At 35.4% G+C, this 22,540-nt stretch overlaps 1 protein-coding gene across 4 annotated transcripts; it reads right to left on the reverse strand.

The window, feature by feature from the left end:
* Window positions 1-4,477: 4,477 nt before the first annotated feature.
* On the reverse strand, window positions 4,478-22,054 carry LOC113736602 (uncharacterized). Of its 4 annotated transcripts, none has more exons than XM_072082437.1 (11): window positions 21,681-22,052; window positions 20,738-20,887; window positions 18,654-19,155; window positions 17,918-18,059; window positions 14,932-15,042; window positions 10,408-11,962; window positions 7,833-8,075; window positions 6,902-6,971; window positions 5,911-6,089; window positions 5,337-5,400; window positions 4,478-4,818 (listed from the first exon to the last, which is right to left on the reverse strand). In XM_072082437.1, exons 2-11 carry the CDS (start codon window positions 20,867-20,869, stop codon window positions 4,769-4,771), a joined length of 3,048 nt encoding a protein of 1,015 aa, XP_071938538.1. In that variant the 5' UTR covers window positions 20,870-20,887; window positions 21,681-22,052; the 3' UTR covers window positions 4,478-4,768. The 4 variants fall into 4 exon arrangements, with proteins under 4 accessions (XP_071938538.1, XP_071938536.1, XP_071938537.1 ...); XM_072082435.1 differs by having other exon boundaries at window positions 4,478-4,876; window positions 21,681-22,051; XM_072082436.1 differs by lacking the exon at window positions 4,478-4,818 and adding an exon at window positions 4,939-5,102 and having other exon boundaries at window positions 21,681-22,053.
* Between the last annotated feature and the right edge of the window lie 486 nt (window positions 22,055-22,540).

Here is a 22,540-nt window from a genome sequence, read left to right on the forward strand (position 1 = left end):
CCTATTAGATACATTAAAGTTCAAATCACAATTGATAACTTTAATTTGACTTAATCTTAATTAACAATTTACATTACATAATGATTCACATATAAGTCCAACGTTAGATTAAGGATCCAACACTAGATATACATGATTGCACACAAATCATTTTTTTCATTTGTTTTTAGCAAAGGAGCGGTAGGAATTAGGAAGTAGAAAGGAGAGAAGAGGAATAGTACTCAAAATATCTAAATTATAAATTCTCAACTTTAGTCCTTAGATCAAAACCTTGTTAGTTGTATTCAAAACTATTTGAAGACAATATAGTCAATAACTCAACATGGAGATGGGGGCAAGTGTTTGTGAGGAGGTGTTTTTGTTCTATGAAGAAGCTAAGATTGGGTTGTTAGGTTATTTGTTACTTGTAGATAAATATGGTGACTCCTGAACAGGCAAGATCAAGGGAGAAATATACGAAAGAATAACGTTGAGTACTATTGTATTACATATCATGGGTCTCAGGGTCTCGGCAATTATCACAACACTTGGTTGGCCAACCCCTATTTAGAAAATGGATGATGGATGTTGAAATTTGTACTGTCTAACATTAATTGGCTAAATTATATACTCAACATCTTAATTTCTAAAAATATACATGTAATTGGTAATGACAGTTCGTGTCCCTAATTCTTGTATTATATTTACGAGGAGGAATATGAAATGTTGGAGATGCATTTTGAAGTTTCAAGTAAATATTGTCTAATCTAGATTCGGCCATTAAACATAAGTTTATGACACTTTTACTAACTCTTTGTGTGTATTTAACCATGACTTCTTTCTCTTTGAATTTGCTTCATGATTTTAATCCGCTCCACTTTTTCTCATGTGATTGTTGAGGGAGATGCTGCAACAATCATCAAGGGTTTATTAGAGGATGAAGAGGATTTCTATCCTATTGGTCCTTTACTAGATGATGTGAAGAGCTTGTATATAATCTTGTTCAGTATGAATTTGTTTGGTCATGTAGGAATTGTAACATCTACTTGCCAAGCAAGCCGAAGTCATTGGTTCTTTCATTTGGAATCATCCTCCAGAGTTCTTGTATTCTGCTTTGTTGGCAAATTCATCTGTTTTATGCAATGAAGTCATTTGTTAGATATATAAAAAAAAAAGTACATATGCACAACAAGAGTTTATAAGTTATAAAAATTATATTTCTTGTGGTAACTTTTACAAAAAATACTAAGGGTTAATTTCAGAAACCTTCCTTGAGGTTTTTGATAATTTCACTCAGCTGCCTCCAGGTTTAGAAAATTACATTGAGCTCCCTTGGAGCAATAAAATAACTTCAATGTCATTTACTTGACAGGTAATTCACACCATATAAAAAACAAACCCTAAAGAAAAGGAAAAAATTGCCGCTACAAACCTACAACACATCTTGCTCTTTGCTCATGACTCAACCAACAACCCCTATTTCCTTATTTCTTTCTCTCCCCTATTCTCTTCTACCTCTTATCTGACTCTTCCCATAATCCCACTACCAGTCACCATTGCTTCCCAGCCACCAACTACACCACCATGCAAACCTATCGGAATGCTGTCTATTTTCAATCTTATTTTCTCTTTCCTTTTTATTATACTATTAGCCCCATTAGTTTTTTCCAATTTTTGTAATCCTTTGCTCATAATAGAGAACTGAAATTGCCAAAATCACAAATTGAGCAAGCGGATTTCCTTTGTTAAACAAGATGTAGATGAAGAAGATGATAGTGATAAAGGAAAAAATTTGAAGTTGATTGGTGGAAGGATGGATGAGGGTATGCCATTATGTCTATTGTGCACAAAAATATTAACATCTCCATATGGGTTTTGTTTTTCTAAAAGAAATTATTCCTAATACTAAGTTTACATAATTTCAGAAACCTCCTTGAGGTTTCTGAGAATTTCGCTCAGCTCCCTTTAAGTTTAGAAAATTACACTGACCTCCCTTCCTTTTACTGTTTTAGTAACAATCTAGACCCAATAAACCAAAATTATCTTCAAATATCCTAAAATACCCTTTTGTAAAATTATATAGTATATATAGAAAAGGGAAAGCAAAAATTTTTACTCAGCAGTTCTTCACCTTGCTTGAAAACTAGAACCTTACCAAATTGATCATGTTTGACGTTACCAAATTGATGAAGCAAACTTGATCAACTTTGGCAGCCCTAATTTTGATTCCTAAATTCAACCAATTTTTGTATCCTCAAAATCCCTAATTTTTGCCCCTTTCACCACAAATCAACTATAAACCAAGATACCACCAGCTCATATGATCCTAAAAGCTTACTTACAACCTGATATCACCTCAATTCTACAATCAATCCTGTATTCATGAGTTTTGCACTCCAAACTTTGAACCAAATGCCTGCAACCTACCTAATAAAAAAAAAGCTAGCCCTCAACTACTGATACCAACACTAAGAGCAACCCTAAACTCTAGCCTAGAGAGCCATTAGTCTGGAGGCAAACCAACACCAAAAAATTGCAAATAAAAAAAACCCACATGGAGATGTTAATATTTTTGTGCACAATAGACATAATAGCATACCCTCATCCATCCTTCCACCAATCAACTTCAAATTTTTTCCTTTATCACTATCATCTTCTTCATCTACATCTCGTTTAACAAAGGAAATTCGCTTGCTCAATTTGTGATTTTGGCAATTTTAGTTCTCTATTATGAGCAAAGGATAACAAGAATTGAAAAAACTAATGGGGCTAATAGTATAATAAAAAGGAAAGAGAAAATAAGATTAGAAATAGACACTATTCCAATAAGTTTGCATGGTGGTGTAGTTGGTGGCTGGGAAGCAATGGTGATTGGGAGTGGGATTATGGGAAGAATGAGATAAGAGATAGAAGAGAACAAGGGAGAGAAAGAAATAAAGAAATAGGGGTTGTTGGTTGAGTCATGAGCAAACAGAAAGACGTGTTGTAGGTTTGTAGTGGCAATTTTTTCCTTTTCTTTAGGGTTTGTTTCTTATATGGTGTGAATTACCTGTCAAGTAAATGACATTGTAGTCATTTTACTGTTCCAAGTGAGGTCAATATAATTTTCTAAATCTGGAGGAAGCTAAGTGAAATTGTCAAAAACCTCAAAGGAGGTTTCTGAAATTAACCCTATGACTTAATTCTCTTTTGAATTCAATATAAATAACTAAACTTATCTTTGCAAATAATTTGCTCATTTCAAGTTTTGTCCTCAAAGGAGATGCATTATGATGTTTTTTTTCTAACATGGGACCAATTATTGACGATTTAATTCCTTATGATATTGATGGAAATTGGGTTCTAAGGAAAGCGAACAAGGCTGCGCATGAATTGGCATATTATGCCAAAATCTCTGACTTTATTGAATCCCTTGTGCTGGACAATTTCCAGTATTTTGAGTAATAAAATATCTTTCTTATCCAAAAAGAAAATAAGAAAACTAAACTTAGAGATTTCAAATTCTGTTTGAACGTAACAAAGTTGTAATGGAATAAAGTCAATTATTGCGGAAGTTTAATTATATGAATATTAATTATATGAAAATTACTAATTATTTATAGATTTGCGACTTTTATAATTGCTAATGTCAATTACACTCTCCAATCTATCCACTCACACAGCAAATACATAAACAAACAAAACGTGCAAAAACGCAATAAATATTTTCACCCAATGAAAGTTGTGTCCAATACATGGGGACGGTTGTCCACGGAATTGAGTTTTTTGGCCTTCTTAGACTTCATTTATATATCTGAACAAACTTAATGCAGTTTTTTTTTTTTTATGTTTACACCCCTTTTTCTTTGAAATGTTTACTTCCAATAGGGTGTGTGCACTGATTCCCTATTTTTCATTTTTATTTTTTTCAACTTTTCATTTCTTCAACTTCTTCGGTTTAGTTGCTTGTTGATCATCTGCCATAAATCAGCCAATGACCAAAATAAAAATTATACAAAATATTCATGAAGGAACCTAAGGTCGGGGTACCTACTACAAATTATGTATCCAACTTTTTGATTGAATGAAAGATCTCAATGTAAAAGATTCCAGAAGGTCAATTATTTTGAGTTGGCAAATCAATAATCACATGTAGCAGACCCGAGAAGGACAATGAATTTTTTTTTTTTTTACATACAAAAATTATACGTGAGAATCAAGCTCAAAAACGCATAATATGTACTCCTAGAAGAATAAAATGACTCCTTCACCCTCGAAAACCACAAACAGTAATACTCATAGCCTTTTAGCTGACAAAGTATTTGTCACATGTTGAATATTGATTAATATCTATACTTTTGAGGTGGAGGTTTTGAGGTGAATAATTGTTATCACTTTCAACTTTACCCTTATAAAACTAAATTATTGCTTTATTACCTAAACATACATTATCTATACCATATAATCATGATTGCAGACTAATCCACGAAAAAAAAATCAAAGGAAGCCAGAGAGCAAGTAGGAAAAGCCCAACTGCATTTAAGTCAGATTTGATAAAATGATAGAATGATTAGTGATTACCCTACAACCATAGGTTATTTAGTCACAGCAACAAGACACCTAAAGTCTAATGTTTTGCACAGGACAGAATTTCAGAGAAATTTGATATTCTAAATTTGGACAGCCCAGAAGCACCGAAGCCTATATAAAATAGTTATCTAGGATAGATACATATAAAACTTGATAACCATTTCACTATGATGAAACGGCTATTAGGTGTGGCCTGCCATTGCTCGTAGCTGCGCAATCATCAGTGCAGCAGCTGAATCTGTAGCTTCTTCAGGAGTAGAAAGCAATTCACTGAAACAGGAAGAATCAAAATCCATGCCTCCTACAGTTACCTTAGCTAAATATCCACCTAAAAAACAGAATAAATGGGATAAAACATATACTCCCTTTAGGAACACGAACACAAAATGATTTCTATGCAGAGAAATATTGTTCATTCTTGCCCTTGCTACCTCACCTTCAGAAACTGTAGAAAAGAAGATCACAATATACATACACATTCATACGATAAGCAAATGAAGTCTTGGGTTCTTTCTTTGAATTATTTCCTTCTCGGCAACTTTGTTGTTGTGTTACTGAGGCCAAAGTGGAAGGCAGTATGAATCAGAGATGGTAAAAATTGGCTTAATGATGGCTTGAGAATTACATACAACTGTGGTAAGGCTTGATCCTGGGAAATTCTTCTTATCAATTGTTTTATGCCATATTAAGTGGGTAGCAGCTCTTATCAAAAGTAAAGAAGGCTAAGAGTATATATTCAGACAGCCCTAATATTTAGAAATTCAAGATCAATGTAGATATGTCTTTACCATCTGGGGCTGACACAGAATAATTGACCATCCAGCCATTCACACCACAAATACCATTCAAATCCTGCAAGGAGAAATTTAGACATTTATCACACCGTCCAAAAAGAAAACTAACAACCAAACAGTTCACATGCCTAACACTATCTTAAAAACAAATCCAATCATAAAACATGTACGAAGAATACAGCAGGAGAATTTCTTTGAATCCTGCACCACTTGCCACCAAAAATTGAAAATGAAAAGGACACGAGGAAAAGTAGCAACAACAACATGTCAACCACTAATGGTTGTATTCTGGGTGCAAGATGACAGCCTGAGACTGACAAGGAGGAGCATCATGCAGTATAACACATGCTTAGAAAAATATGACACCAAAGTTATGTAATTATTCTACTGACAAAATAAACAATTGTCATACCTAATAAGAAAAGCATAGAAAAACACATCATTCCACAACACCTTCACTAGTATCTAGTTAGCATTGTTTCCAAAAAGCACAGGAGTGAAAAGCTAAAAGAGAACTTCTTGAATGAAAGACATAAAATAAACAGACAAATCTAGTATGTTCATTTGCCTGAGTAGGAGACCGCAAATTAAAGATGGCATCTGATATCCTCTTTGTGGTTCTGAGTTGATTTAAGCGACGATGGCCACCATGTTGATAACTCTCATGCTGATATTTATCTTTGAAGCATGCATCATTACAACCATCCATGATGGCATCTAACATAAGAGCCAAAGCATCTTCATTGCCTAGTACAGAACAAGAAATGTGAACATAGGACATAGCTATTCAATTTCACCAAATAAATTAGTAATAAAGTGATAAAACTGCAGAAAAGCAAAAGGTTGTTAAGAACTTTTTCTTGTAAAGTTACCATCATGTCTTGCATTTATGGGCCTTTTAGAAGAAGCAAACTCATTCTCCATGTATAGTTTTACTCGCAGAGAGGAGGCCATCTTACCTATTGAATTATCCATGAATCGAGTGAAACTAACTTTGGGCATCTAACCCTTCATCCATTGCATAAACAAAGATTAACAGCTCAAGAATCTTCTAACTATATCACAAGGTTAGCATAAACCGTTGTAAATCTTAACTAGGTAGCTTTGTTCATAAATCTAATGCCAACTCAGTCTTAGTATGCAGCCTACACCTAAGAAAGGAAATAAAAAATATTCCTTGATAATTCAAGAATTTATAATCCAACAAATTTCCATGGAAATTTATATCACTTTGGAGGCTTGAATTCTTATTTTTCACCTCTTTTGTTCAGTTGAAAAGCTGGCCCATATTCTAAAGAAGAATGTGACATGTTCAATTCTTTTCTTATGAGAATGGAGAGGAAAATTTAACTATGGTAGAGTTGGTCTGTTGAAGAATCAAGAACCTAGCTTGGGAAAGGTGAAGCGGAAGAAGAGCTTAAATGTATTAAGTATGATACCAACTGAGGACCTTCATTTACTGAATGGAAGATATATTTTCTATTCCATTCAATTCTTGCACAAGGTATCAGGCATGTGCAGGGATAAAGAAACAAAACAAGTCAAGATAAGCACTATACCCTCTAAGATCTTCTGGATGTTTTGATCACAAGCTGCAATCTCATCATGCATGAGGCGAGCTTGATGACACTGCCAAGACGAAAAGATAAGTCAATGAATGTTCGATACCAGTTTAGGAATGGCTAGGACTGAATAAAATGTCCAAATGGAACATTTAAGAAGATGAAGTCACCATGTAATTGGTTCATAGTTGGAATATTCACAGCAAGGTAATCAAGCTTGGAATACTATGACAAACCAAATATTTGCAGCATTCAGAAGATTGAATTTCCAAAAAATGTACCAGATAATATTAGAGAGAGAGGTTTTTAGTATCCAGGACAATCTTTCCGTCTCACAAGTTTTAGCACTATTTTCTGCAATACACATGTTATAGCTAACTCTGATGCATATACATCATACAAAGCCCAACTTGTTAGAAATACTTCCATCTCTTTTAGCTACCAATAGTATCAGCAAACAGAAATATTAACTGATCTCTTGCTCTTGATGGAACTTAAAATATTTTGATGTACTTTTCCCTTCAATCTACTTCAACTTTCTGGCATTTCCTTAAAAAGATAAGATCAGGGTTCATTCAAGGAGCTTTCAATAGTCAACATCATCCACTCCGTCACACTTCTCACAATAGCATTCACACAAATAAAAATTGGAGAAAGAAAAGATGAGAATGATTGACTTCCTTATGCTGCTGGTCAGACAATGAAGTCCGTCACTATCTTATGGAAATAACCCTCTTCTAGGAAATAACATATCCTCTTCAACTAAAGCAACTGTACTTTTACCATAGCCAAGTCTATCCAAGTGATGTTAGCAATGAAGTCCATCACTATCTTTTCGAAATAAAGTTGCTTAAAAGAATCTTTGGCATGAAAATCTTTATCTATCAGAGACAAGCACAAGGTACAGGCTAGACTACCAAAACCTTACCATTTTTGCTCTTTTACTGAATAAATGTCCCAAAGCAGTCTGTGCCAGTGCTACGTCTTTTGTTACAAGTGTAGCCTGCTGAGTTTCAACACTTCTGGCATTTGGCTCAAGACAAACTGGTGCATAATCTTCCCCTTGAGTCCAATTTAGATTGTATGGGAGAGTCCAATTGATGCCAGTTCCAGAATCCTTTCCTTCTCTACTATTAAATCTATTTGATTTTGGGCTACCAGCTGACTCCACCTGCAGACAATTAAGTGTCACAAAAAGTAGATCACTAACAAATTCTCATAGAAAAAGGACACTAGTTAAGCAAGCAGTATCAAAAGCTGCAATGAGGCAGTTAAACATTGGTCCACTGAAAATGATGCTTTAGAACCACTAGAAGAAAAGTAAGTTGATTGACTAATAAAGAAAACCACACCAAACGATTACTTTTGTGTCCTACATATTTTTTGTAACAACTTAAAATAGCATTTCCAGCAGTGCATCTTCATCATCACACAAAAGCTGGAAATATGAGCACTGAATGATTAACCTCATCTCTAAAAGGAAATACTTTGAGCTTTTGATATCCGCAATCAGCAATTATAAATAGTCGGTAGAAGCTCAATGGAAAGAGTTAACTCCAGGTTATAGAGAATAAATTCACAGTGTGCATGTTCAGAGAAATTTGACATTATATACTTGTGCAGTTGAAAGAAAAAGGCTGGTCCTAAATATGCTTTCTATTTTCAACATAATTTTCTCTAGGCTACGGGAGAAGTTAAGATCAAGAAGCCTCAGCTAATAAATCAGAAAGTGAAACAATAAAACAATCTATCGCGTAATCTGAAAGACAAGAAGAAAAAAACAAAAGGGTTATTTTCTTTTGTGTAAAACCTTTAACCTTGAGGAGCTACACAATTCGATTCACATCCTGAAGTGGTTGGAATTACTCTTGCAAAGGCTAAAAATACATCCTAGAGTTGGATCTTCTATTTTCAAATTTTCAAGGAGACAAAAGAAGATGAAAAATACTTCAGCCAAACTCAATGGTGGACCAAAAAGATGGACACTCATGTCATAGCATCCATGACCAAAAAAAGCATACGAAGGATTGTAAAGAGATGATTAGGATACCAGAGGAATATAAAGAAGGTGGGGCTTGTACCATATGGGAATTGTCGTATATTACACATGTATTTAGTGATGAAAATGGTACCTGGGTAGTCTACTAGATGATGACTGTTCCTCCTCCCAAAGCATATAACCAGAAAAAAAACAAAAAAGAAGAAAACCTACTGTATGTCATTCAGTACCACTGCAAATAAAGTTCACCATGCTGCTTTCACAACACAGTTAATCTTCCATGTGGAGCACTGTTTATGATGCGGTCCCTACTCACTAACAACTGAGGTCATCTTTCAAAATAATAGTCTGCACAGACTACAAATCTCTAAGGCACGTTTGTTTAAGCAATGCATTTTCTGAATGGGCAAGAAACTTGCAGTTGTATACTGTGCTTCTTTTGGCACAAAGTTAATTTTGTACATGCAGCAATAATAGTGTATGAACAAGAGAAGGTCGAGATGTCATGGTGCAGCATCATGGTTTCACAATCACCCTTCTGGTTCTTGTTGCAACTACTAGGTATATCTCCCCAGTTTGCACATGCAATTGATAAATTTCCAATAATCAAGTTCACTTATCATGTTGAAGAAGCATCTCTTCACACTGCTTTATGTGCATGTGTATATAGGTGATTGTGTAGCTAAACTTTCATACAGATAAACATATTCTCAGACACCAAAACCAATTACCCTAGCCCACAAAAGAACCGACCCTGCCACGGGCAATTGTTAAGCATAAGAAGTTCCTCTAGCATCCTTGTAATCAATCTTCTTTCTAAATTTAATCTAGGTAAAGAAAAACCATGATAAGGTAATTACTAAGGTGCTAAACTGTATTACAAATGCCGCCATTAAAAGTATCCAATCGGCATATAAATCTGCATCTATTCACTCCAGGAGTAGTTGCGCACTTCTCAGCTTAATGGAAATGTCCATGCTTTACTTCATAAAGCTTGTCAGCAAGTAAAACCCCGATGCAAGATGCAAATTCAAATTGCTATATTAGGTTGGTACAGACTGCTAGCAGTAGTAAGCTAATTGTAAAGAGACAACAATGATTTTCCAGAACCTCTAATCTCAGACTAAAACAATCCCAGAACTCATACTGCTGCCTTTGAAGTAATAGGAGCATCTAAACTGCTACAACACCAGAGCAAAAATCAAATATCACAAAATCTCCTCAAAGATTATTAAATGTTAATAACTAGAGCTTGCAAATAATTGGTACAAGCTACTTAAATACAATCTTTAACAGGACACACACAATTAATTGAAGTTTATTTGATTTAAGCGAAGACTTTCCTACTTCTTAGTATCATCGAACTCAGACTTCCACTGGCCACTTTAATTCGAATATCAACAAATGAGGGTGCATATGAACCTATATAGCTTAACTAACAAGAAACATATTACTTGCAAAGTTTTTTACCTTTATTGTAAGTCAGAATATTAAAGTCACTTACATTGACACCTCCACCTACAGAAGCACATGCACCACTCTTTACAGGAATCTTCCTTTTCTGGTGATGGTAAACTCGCATAGGTGAATCTGCACTCTTATTCTTGTCCCCGTTTTTGGTAAATCTCATTATAACTCCACCATCATCCGTCTGCTGCCTTTTTCTGGGAAGGAAGCAGCTTATCTGGAGTTCATTAGTAGGACCCTGTTTTGAATCTTCAGAATCCTCATTGTTCATGGTATCCAAAGATTTATCAAGCTTTTCTGTGTCTTTGATTACTTTCTTTATCTCCTTACTATTGTATGCATCAATTGTATGTTTGCCAATAGAATTTCCACCGATAGAGTCTCTCAACCCTTCAACAGTTGAGTGAGTGAGTTTACCTGTATCAGAGTTTTTAGGGCCTTCAACTTTATTCTCCACCCTCTTAGCATTGTCACTTCCACTGTTCTCTTCACCCATACAATCTATACGAACACAATTTTCTGACTCTTTCACAGTTGAGTGACTGATGTCCGATAATGCATCAAGGCTTCCTGTTTCTTTAACTTCTGTCTCTGCCCTCTTGGAGTTGTCAGTACCAGCTGTGTCTTCACCACTACAATTCTCCAACTCTTTCACAGTTGTGTGATTAATGTCCAAGAATTTATCTGATTGTTCTAGTTCCTGAGCTTCTTCAGTCTCCATCTTAAATTTGTCAGTAGCAACTGTCGCATTACCTCTAAATTGCGCATTTTTGCAGTTTCCGTCCAGTTTTTCTGCTTCTTGAACTTCTTTATCTGCCCTCTTGGAGTTCTCTGCACTAATTGTGTCTTTACCACTACAATTTGCATCAATGCAGTTCTCCAACTGTTTTAGAGTTGGGTGAGTGATGTCCCAGGATTTATCAGATTGTTCTGTTTCTTGAGCATCTTCATCCATCGTCTTAGATTTCTCAGTAACAGCTTTCTCATTAACAAGGTTCTCCAACTGTTTTAGAGTTGGGTGAGTGATGTCCCAGGATTTATCAGATTGTTCTGTTTCTTGAGCATCTTCATCCATCATCTTAGATTTCTCAGTAACAGCTTTCTCATTAACAAGGTTCTCCAACTGTTTTAGAGTTGGGTGAGTGATGTCCCAGGATTTATCAGATTGTTCTGTTTCTTGAGCATCTTCATCCATCGTCTTAGATTTCTCAGTAACAGCTTTCTCATTAACAAGGTTCTCCAACTGTTTTAGAGTTGGGTGAGTGATGTCCCAGGATTTATCAGATTGTTCTGTTTCTTGAGCATCTTCATCCATCGTCTTAGATTTCTCAGTAACAGCTTTCTCATTAACAAGGTGCTTTGCACTGTTGCAGTTCCCATCATTGCACTGCCCCTCAATGTTAACTTCTGCATAACAGGGATTTTCCAGCATTAGATAGCTATTGATCTCTATATTTCCCTGTTCCACACTAATATTCTGCAATCCATTTGAGGTAACTTGCTCTCTTTCAGAAAATTTTTCACCAAAATTCTCCTCAATTTTCGGAATGCTGCTCACATTGGATCTCTGCAAGCTAATTGAGGGAAATTCCCTGAAATAATTGGTGATTCAGAAAGCAAGACAGTGCAGAAAAGCTTTAATGTCTGTAGACTGTTTAAATAAATAAAGCACTCTACTCTTTTTAACAGCATAAGCTTTTACATTTAGTGCAACTCCACAGTTTATCAAATCTTATGGCCAGAAAAAGAAAATGTCATGAAAACAAACGAAAATGGAAAGAATCCATAGTTTAAGCAAATCCCAAACACCGAGGCAGATAGTTCAATCATTCCAATGGAATTTCCATGCAACTACTCCCTCAACTTAGAAACTTAACTATCATTTTGTCCAATGAAAATAATTCACAGTTGAGGCCCATAAATAATATTCTGCGATGTGTCATGCAGAACTCAGTCAAACAAGATCATGTAGATACACACATCTTCCTGTGAGCCTAAATTCAGCAGCCAAGTAATAAATGTTTGACCCCACAAACACATTGCACCGAGATTTTCAAGGGCACAAATGCACAAAAACTGCAAAAGTAGCCAAATCCTCTGAAGCATTCATAGAATTCATGACTCCTGCAAAACGACTAAATTGGGATAGAATCAGGTATACAACGGAAATATTGATTTCTTTCCATTAAAAACAAAGAAACGAAGTTTGAAAAAGGTTGTCATTATATGCATGCTTCCTTGGAGTCAAATGGAGTCTGAGAAAAACTACTTTATGCAGCTCATATAACTTTTTCTTATAAAGGTCCTTACACTAGATTCCTCAAAGTCTTTCATTATCCAGAACTGAAAAGAATGTCCAATGTACAGGTGTTTTGTTACATTATACAATTGTAAACCACAGAATATAGGTTTGAGCATGAAACCTTTATAAACAGATATCATTTAACTTCAACATCATAGTACAAATGCAACAGGTAGTCGTTAAGAATCTATGCTCATTTCTAGAGCAGTAAGGAAATATATTAGAAGCTGTGATACCAGTAGTAGCAAGCTAAATATGCTAAGAAGTGGCAAGAAACAGAAGTTCACTGATGAGACACTAATGAGATGGTAATAAAAATAAGCACTGACAATTCCCTAACAACTTAGTTAAAACTATACAAGTTAAAAGCTCTAATTTCAGTCAAACATTTAATTTCTTGGATGATTCTACAAAGTCATTCTTCTTAGTCCACCAAACGACCTCCATTCCCCACCACCCCAAAGGGTGCCTGACCAATTGGACACAAAGCCCAAGTGGAATAATGGATTGCAACTTGCAAGAGTTTCCTTTCACGTAACAAAGACATAACCTTTCCAACCCTGACCACAAGACATGCATTCACAAGCCAAAATCCCTCCCTTTTGCTGATCATAGGAAGACCATCACATGCAAACAGTAAATCAAAGGAGGGGAAAAAACAGACCATATCCTCTACAACATGGCAATGAGGAAAAGACCAATTGAACCACCAGGATTTAAGTGACAATGATGAATGCATCACCTTTGAGGTAAGGGTTTGGAGATCTGCTCCATGTTCTCTTTGGGTAGATTAGGAAGTTAATGATAGGCAAATTTATTAGGTTTGAGGCCATTGCTATGTAGGTCTGGAAGGTGGGGGCGGGTGCGGGTGCGGGAGCGGGAATTCCTGCGTGTATAAATGTAAGCAAGTTGAACGCAGTATTGAATCCTCAGTGGACTCCTCTTATATTTGAGAAAAGCTCAAACTCATTTGACCAAAATGAATTCCGATGTAAATAGGTAACTTAGCTCCCTGTATTAAACTCCAAATGGTTACCGGAGGCCACAGAACAGGTACAGTCACCAATATTAAAGCAAAAAGATAACAGTGTTGCGAAATCCTAATTGGCCATTAAAAGTGTAGATCACATTTCAATACCATACTAAATGAATTTCCAATTTTTATGGCACGTAACTATGGACCACTGGACAACAGGACAAATATGACCATTAGTCCATGAAGTAGGGCAAGTGGAGAGAGGTAATTACATGGAATATCCTGAAAGAGCATTTGAAAATTAAATTTTGAAAGTTAGTGATAACGTAAAGTAGCAGCTAGATACTGCTAATTGCAGGACTGGGAAAACATATGGGGAAAGCTGGTTGGCTAAAGAGAAAGGCTTGAGAATTCTCACTCAGATGAACCAGCTGCTGCCAGTCTAGAGAGATTTAGACCTTGCCCTCATAAGGTGCAACCTATGAATCTACTGGCTGTAGGCCAATCGACTATGATGAAGATGAAAATATTCAAGGTGTTTATTTTAAATAGGTAATGAACTGCTCCACAAGAAACCTTGAATATGAAATAAAATGTAAGACAACTTCTGCGTTCAACCAGCAAAAGGAAAAAATGAAAATAGAAAAAACATTTTGAAGCAGTAGAAGAGGAAGATTTTATCAAGACGTCATGAAGAAAATTACATATCCAACTTAAATAATGTAATCATCTATAGCATAATGGGTCTTATATTTGTGCATCCATACATCTCACTAATGATAAGTTATTTTTTCTCAGGATATTAATAATATTGTCTTAAAGTTGAAAGCAAGCAAGCTGATCAAATGTCCTCAGAAAAATGTAACATGCTCTCATCAGAGCAAAAGAGGATTGGCCGCTCAGAAAATTCTCTGCAATTCAAGTTCACTTCTGGTCATGAGCATCCTGGTTGAAATCAAGACACTTCTCTTCTTCATGCCTGCTTTGCATAAGAAAGATATGTGCAATATATACATATTATCCATTATGTCAGTTACTCTTCGTAACCGATCCACTTCCGACAATAAAGAAACTGAGCATGAAATTGAAACTTTTACCTTATAAAATCCAATAGACTGAAAAAAAAGTAACTGATAACAGAGAAAAATGAAGTAAAGACCTTCTATCTCTGAATTAGTAATGATCTGGAAGATCCAGCAGAATGGAGAAAAGAAAGGAACCAAGTGTTTATAAAAGAAAACTACTAAGAAAAGAAATCGCTAGATGAATGATGCCACTTGTACCTTGAATACCAGCTTGACAGAATCATGGCATAAGGAAGCACGTTATAATGCTCAACCACTGTGGTAGTCATCCAGCTATGAGACATCCATTCAAACAGGGGGCCCTGCAAACTAATTCAAATGCAGAAGCACGTTTATGGTACCATCATTGTTACCTGGGAAGAAAAATGATAATTTAAAGCGTTTTCAAATCTTAAGTGGCATCCTTTAATTTTCAAGCAGCTCCTGAGTTTTTAAAGACAACAAATGATTGAAAATTCACTCAAAGATCTGATACAAGATAACTTGAAAAGCTCATTTAACTTCTATGGCCTACCTTGCAATTTCTGAGCAATCTACTGTGGAAATAATAAATCCAAAAAGATTTATAAAATGTTGTAATCATAGACATATAATCAAAGGTGTTTTACAGATGAGCTAATTTGGTCCAGTAAGATATCTGGTTGTCTCCTTACTCCTACACCAACTGGGCAAATTCTGAAGAATCTACAAGGAGAGGACAAAAGCATCTGATCGTCTTCCTAAGAGTGTTCCATATGGCCAAATTAGTACTCAACGCAAATCCCATGTGACTAATTAAGTATCCATGACTTTCACATTTTCCTAGATGCAATTAAGCAGCAACACTCCGTTGTCTAATTCTGTGGGCAGTCAGTGTTTACACAGTCCAGCTTCCAGCTTCAATGAGTCCTTCCATCTGTTTCTTTTATCCCAACCAAGTACTAGTTTCTTCTCACCACTTCTCAATCAACTGGATAGACACCTACTTAAAATGTCAAAATTTCCTATTCTTCTTGCTTTCCCTTGATCTTTTAGTGCTTTACTTGCTGAGCTGCAAAGTAGCACAATAGTTCCTGCAACAGCAAGTTCCCCTATTTGCCAACAAAGCAGTCACCACTGCTGGCTCTTCTCTTCAACTCTTGCTTCTCTAACCTATAATCTTTCTTTATTTCTTTCATCACTGCCAGCAGCCAGAGTCCAGTAGCAACGAAACAATGCTTTGCAGCCACAGTAGCAGGCACAGAGTCTATCATTTTATTGATAAGGACAGGAAATGAAAATGAACGATCAGAAGAAGACGTTAGAGAGTAGTTTGAGGGTTAAAGAAATGACTGAATGGGAACTTTAAAAATTGTGTACCAACACAACTGGTGGCAGCTGTCTCCTCTAACAATCCAGAACATTTTGACTTTTTTATGAGTGACTTTTCAAGCAATTTTGGGCTTGCAGGCACTTCAAAAATTGGAGAGTTTTTAGGTCATCCTTAGGTCATTTTACTTTACATCTGCGAACTGATTTTATACCCCCTCGCAAACCATGGATTATTATTATATCATCCTTTTAGGTCAATTAAGCTTACATATGAGAACTGATTTGACACCCCCCTTGAGATTGACAGAAGCCATGAAACTAAAAAAGGGATTGGCAGAATCCTATGAAATTGAAAGAGACTTAGTGAGAATGTTGAGATATGCCAACTTTTCCTACAGATTTTATCAGATTAAATTTGATATCAGAATCATTCAATTGGAAGAAGAATAAGTCTTATTGTTAGGATCAAATATTTTTGCTAAGATTTGCTAGGTAGAAGATCATGTTATCAAGTAGTTTTTGTTGAGATTTTCTAGAGAATTGTTAGCTGAAATTATCTTAGCTTGTTTCTTTGTAAGCACTATAAATAGGGTGTTGATGAATGAAGAAATTAAGCTCCTTTTTCAGCCCTCAATATAGTCTTGATATCTTTGTTTATGCTTCAAATAACCAACAGAGAACCTAATGAAACTGATATAAACCTCCTTCATGTACACGTGGGTGAACTTAGTGCCAGAACCCTCTAGAGGAATCAGCTGGATTTATGGATCGATACTGCCTCGAAAAAACCTAAAGGAAAAAACTGAATTATTAACTATGTCTAATGCCTAGCTCAGATATCATATGAAAGAAACTGGGCATCCAATTTAGAAACCAATTCTCTAAGAGCAAAATTGTCCAACATCTTCCCTAGTTCAAAAGTGCTTGAACGACCAAAGAGGCACTTTGCATTTTAGCAGATACTGAGTTGTGCTCCATTAGAACATTTATTGTAACCTAGTATAAATCTAGAGGGAATGCATTAATATACCCTTTGCATTACATTTGCATTTATTCTGGCAGTTCAGATGCATTCCATTGGGTATCATTTTCTATATCTATATCAGTAAAAAGTCCTTTGCTCTTCAAAAAGATACACTTAATCCAAAGAACCTAAAAAAACGTCGGTTTGATTCTGGAAATGAAATGTCTCTATTGGTTTGAAAAAACAAGGGAGAACTTAGATGTAAGTTTGTTTTAAAAAAAAAACACACACACACACACACACACCCCCATTCAAAATCAAGGCAGAATGCAACAAGCATAAACAATATTTGCAAATCTCTTCTGCTTCAAAGACTAATCAACATCATTTCTGAATTACATTAGTGTAGCTTTGACTGAGAATGCGTATTCCTCTGCCTTAAGATACAATTAAGTATAAAATTAAGGTTACAGAAAAAGTCATAGAGGATTACAAAATATAGAGAAATGAACAGTTGAATCAGAGTAACAATTAGAGGAGTTAAAAATAAATGACAGAAGAGCAAAGATGGCTTCTAGTATCAACTTTCCTCTAGTAGTTCTAAACAAATCTGAAAACTAAATAAAGCTGAGAGGCTGCTCCTAAGCTATATGTCAAGATAAGAGCCTGTTATTAGCTTAATAATATAAACTGACATCAAATGCTCTTCATGAACTGACACCAAATGCTCTTAACATAATACCTAAGTTGAATCAGAGTAACAATTAGATTCTGAGCTGGAAATAGAGCTCAGAATCAAGGTCCTTAATAAGTGAAATTTACTCATTCAAATTTGTAACAAACAAAATAATAGCACTTCAATAAAACCTCATAATATGAACTTCAACTTCCAGAAACAACTATCATCAGGAAATAATGAATAGAACTAACCTCTCAATAGTATCTTTAATAGGAATTTGAATGTCTCCACCACTTGTGCATTGCATAATGTAGAAATAAGCAGCTGTCTTTTCTTTACTTAAAGAATACACCACATGCCTCTCCAAAACCATGAGATCAGAGTGATTAATGCCTATTTACAGTTACCAAAACGTTCAAGCACCATAAGTACTGTTTGAAAGAAGAAACTTTACTTGGAGCGGACAGGGGGAGGAGGATGGAAAAAGACACTCAAGCAAATTGGTTAGATTTTTGAGATCTAATTCATATGAGTAGGAAATAACATAACAGATAACAATCTAAATACAATTCAGGCATTGACAAGATAAACAGTTACTATAAGTTTGACTTCAATATCACTACGAAGAAAAGAACTACACATGCAACAGCTCAAGAAGAAATTAAGAATTCAAGTCTTAGAGTAGCTCTATAGTCCATCGAGCCTGCTCTTAAATTAAATTAGAGGACAGGAGAGTTGTAAAACTATCAAAGAAACACCAGAGATTCATTAGCCTCCATAACTCTTAAGTTCCAGCGAAGAATGCATTGCAATTTCCAATTTTAATAAGGTATTTTAAGATGTTAGGCACAAATGGAACAGGAAGAAGAAAACATGTCTATTTACTGAAGAGAGAAGCTCCATAAATAATTTTGTCCATTTAATTACCGAAAAAAAAAATTACACGCATGGATGCTCAATAGTCCATATTCTGGAAAAATGGCATACCTGTAGCTTCCTTGACAGCTATGGAGGCAAGCTGCTCAAAGTATGACTCTGTAAGTTGTTCACCTGTCATTGTTTGACTTATTCTTTTTCCCTCTGATGTATTTTCCAAATCTATGTTGAAGTCATCGACAGATTTTTCAATAACAGACCAAACACCATTAGTAACAGAACCAAATAGCAGCACACAATTCTCCTTTTCTGAGTCGACCAACAGCACTGAAACTTTTGAAATCGGCCATCCTTCTATGCTTGGAATGTCTTTCAGTGCATCTAAAGACAATGAGATATTGCAGGCATCCATGACTGCTTTCTCTGTCACTGAAAGTTGGTTTTCCAGATCATTCAACCCAACAGGATCGGTTTGGAGTGTAAACTTCATATGAGGCATTAGAGTTGGCTTTAAAGTTAAAGCCAACTTGCAAAATGGCACAAATTCTAAAAAGCACAACTCTGGATCTTGCTTCCTATAATAGTAGTTGTAGAGTAGCCCAACAGCATGCATCTGTAGCAAAGCAGAAATGGGTAAGAAACATCAGTTAGTAAAACAACAAAATCCATAAGATTCATAACTTCTGTACCAAATGCTTCAATTCAAAAACAAAATTTTGTCTCAACCCCAGTAGAAGGAAAAAAAGGAAAAACCATAAGATCCTACATTTGGCTAAGGTAAGTAAATGCATACTGCACAAAAGAGCAAAGGACACGCCATTGATTTTGCATACCGCAATTCTTTCTATTTATGAGAATTAAACACTACTACAAGATATGATTAGAATTGAGTATACTTAATAGAAGCATCCATGTCTTTTTGCATGGTTAAGATGTTATTTAGAGGGACAAAAAAAAGCATGATTGATGAGCTAAGGTCATGTGAAAATACTTTGGCAACAAACTTCCATGTTATCTTTTGGCTTTCCCCGATGCTACCATAACATCATCTTTTGATGATAGAAGCCTAGAAATGAACAAGAATGGTTTTAAATGTTCTGAAGAAAGTAAGCACCACCCTAAAAATGAAATAGAAAATCCTTCTTTCTCAGAGAAATGCTTCCAGCACTAATAGATAAAACGAATATGAAGTTAGCAATACTGATAACCATGGAAATCACTTCCAATCTCTACAATGATTTACAGACCAGTTTTAATTTTTTTCTTCAAATCCTTGGTCATTTAAGTACAATATAATTGGATAGCCCAGGACAAATATACTTGCATCATTGTAAATAGTTAAAAAGAATTTTAAATTACAAGGTTTAGTTAATACAAGCAGCTTTTCTAGAATAGACGACTCCAATCATACCTTATGCACAATGCGCAATTTGATTCCAAGTAATCTGCACTCTCATTACAATACAAAGGCAACTTTTAAACAGAAAACTACAGATGTAAGTAATTCCTTGAACACTTCTGCAGTTGGAATCTCCGTCCTCTCCCTCCCTCCCTCTCTCCCATATATTCTAGTCCTAGTGACTTTTCCTTGCATGGCCATGGCAGCCCTTAATCTTTTAATAGAGGGCATCCTTCTTGACCTTTGGATCCAGTTACAAGTGCTACTCCCACATATATGTTTCTCATAAAGTGCCTAGAACCACTATCATTGAGCTCCAAACCATTTTCACACTTGGCTGTTCATTCAGTATCCTTCTTCATCGTATGGGTGTGTGGATTCTCCTTTTTAAGTCACCAACAAAATGGACAGACTTGTTGCCAATTTTCCAGGAAAGCAGTCTAATTATATGAAATGCACATGCTCAGGCCAATGAAACATTTTGAAATTTGAGAACCAAAATGACAATTTTTAGAGGTTTCTATGTCTGCACATAGTAATTTTCTTTTTCTTGTTATTTATTATGAAATGAGAATGTCTAAAACAAAAACCAAAAACCACTGTAGACCGTGGTGCACAGAATGCATTACTGCCAAATGTTTCACAAATGTGTTCATACCATAATCTATAAGATTCTACTACAATTAAAATAAAATGATATCAGTACAAGTACTAACAAAGCAAAATTAGTTCTAAAAGAAGTATAAAAGAAAGCTTACAAAAAAAAAAAATCAACTAGGGGACAGAGAAAGAACACCTGTCTAGAAACAGACTGCTGATTGTCAAGTGAAGGAGGATCCTTTCCATATAGCTTCGAAGGTAACAGTGGATCAACCAAGCAATCCAACAATGCGCTTACTGCCTCCTCGATGGGTGCCACGTCCGACATGGAATAAGCTATCCTTAACTAAACAAAATGACAAAAACTCAACAATTAATCCAAGAATTATAAGATTAAAAGATATCCACAACATTGCAATTTCTTCTCTAAGATTACAATGTGAGATGAATATATCATTTCAATGTGTTACTTGCTTAAATTTAGTTGTGTGGGTTTGCATACATATGAAAAAACAAAATAATATTCCCTAACAAAACATGGAAAACAATTTCCCAACCAACTAGCGTAATCCTTAATATCTATTTGCCCCACAACCAGGAAACATGAATTTCTTGTATATTGCAAAATATTCCTAACATTTATTAGTCCCCACAACCACGGAACTGGAATTTCAGTAATTTGCAAAATATAGTTCCATTACCACATAAATTTGGCTGGAACAATACCTGTTTCTATAACAGGGGTATCGAATGGTTGGGATTATGCAACCAATTATTTTAGCTATCAAGATTTTTTTGAATATTAAAACACATTTGGTGCACAGAAAAAAAAACAAAAACTTAAAAAAATAAAAATAAAAACTAAAAGCCGCATGAACAACATTTCCTTAAAAACATTTCATAAAAAATCTTCATCACCACCGAATTATCAGCATGCATGCAAAGAAACTAACAAGTTTCCACAAATTCAACCGCTAACTTAGGGTTCCTGAAAAACATAGAAAATTACCAAATAAAAAACTTCATATAGGCCTTGAACTTCGGTATACCTTGAAAAAAAAATAAAAACAAACGCAAACACAAACACAATAACGAGAACAAAAGCTAAAAATTAAAACAAAGCAGAGAAAGAATTTTACCGATAAGATTCCTTCACACCGTTCGACCCAGCTAACAATCACTACTCACGGCGAACTCCACGGCGACCAAAGCTTTTTATGGCACTAAGGAGAGAACCGGAGGCTAAAACGGCGCCGTTGAAAATGCTAGCAAAGAACAGTGGACTGAAGTAGAGAGGATTGGAAGAAGCAACTTGGGAATTTGTGAATTGGTACTGACAACAAGAAGAAGAAGAAGAATCGAAAGAAAAAGACAGAAAAGTCGGTGAGTGAAATTGGGGAAGTGAAGGCGTTACGACTCACTTACCATAACAATGTGCTGTGCTGTGCTGTGCTGCGCTGCGAGGTGGTTTGCTTGAAAAGGCGCGCACTTTGCTGACGTGGCGCAAGGTAAAGAAGGAGAGCTTCCGTTACTAAATGAGATTTAAATGTAATATGCTATGACTAGATGCATTCTAACCACTGAGCCATTAGAAGGGATTTAAGTTCCTCCTTAAACTGTAGATGAGGGTTCAAATCTCATTTACAGTGAAAAAAATATAAGGATTGTGGCATAGTACTTCTTTGATTTAGTTGGATCCATATATCTATTAGATCCCTATCACACCCTCTTTAGATTCCCCTCCCTCCTAAATTAGGATAGAGTAGGTTATACAAATGTATTGTCCGATTGAAGGATAGATATATAATTTGCAAGAGAATGTAAATTAATGGACAAATGCAGGTAGATATATATATAAAAGGAGAGTAACTAAAATTTAAATGTAATATGCTATGATTCGATACATCACTCACGGGCCTAGTTGGAAAAGACAATTGTAGATATTAAAACAACACGTGTCTGGTTGAAGGATAGATGTAATGTGCAAGAGAACATAAAT

Source organism: Coffea arabica, chromosome 3c (genome assembly GCF_036785885.1).
Source record: "Coffea arabica cultivar ET-39 chromosome 3c, Coffea Arabica ET-39 HiFi, whole genome shotgun sequence".
NCBI lineage: Eukaryota > Viridiplantae > Streptophyta > Magnoliopsida > Gentianales > Rubiaceae > Coffea > Coffea arabica.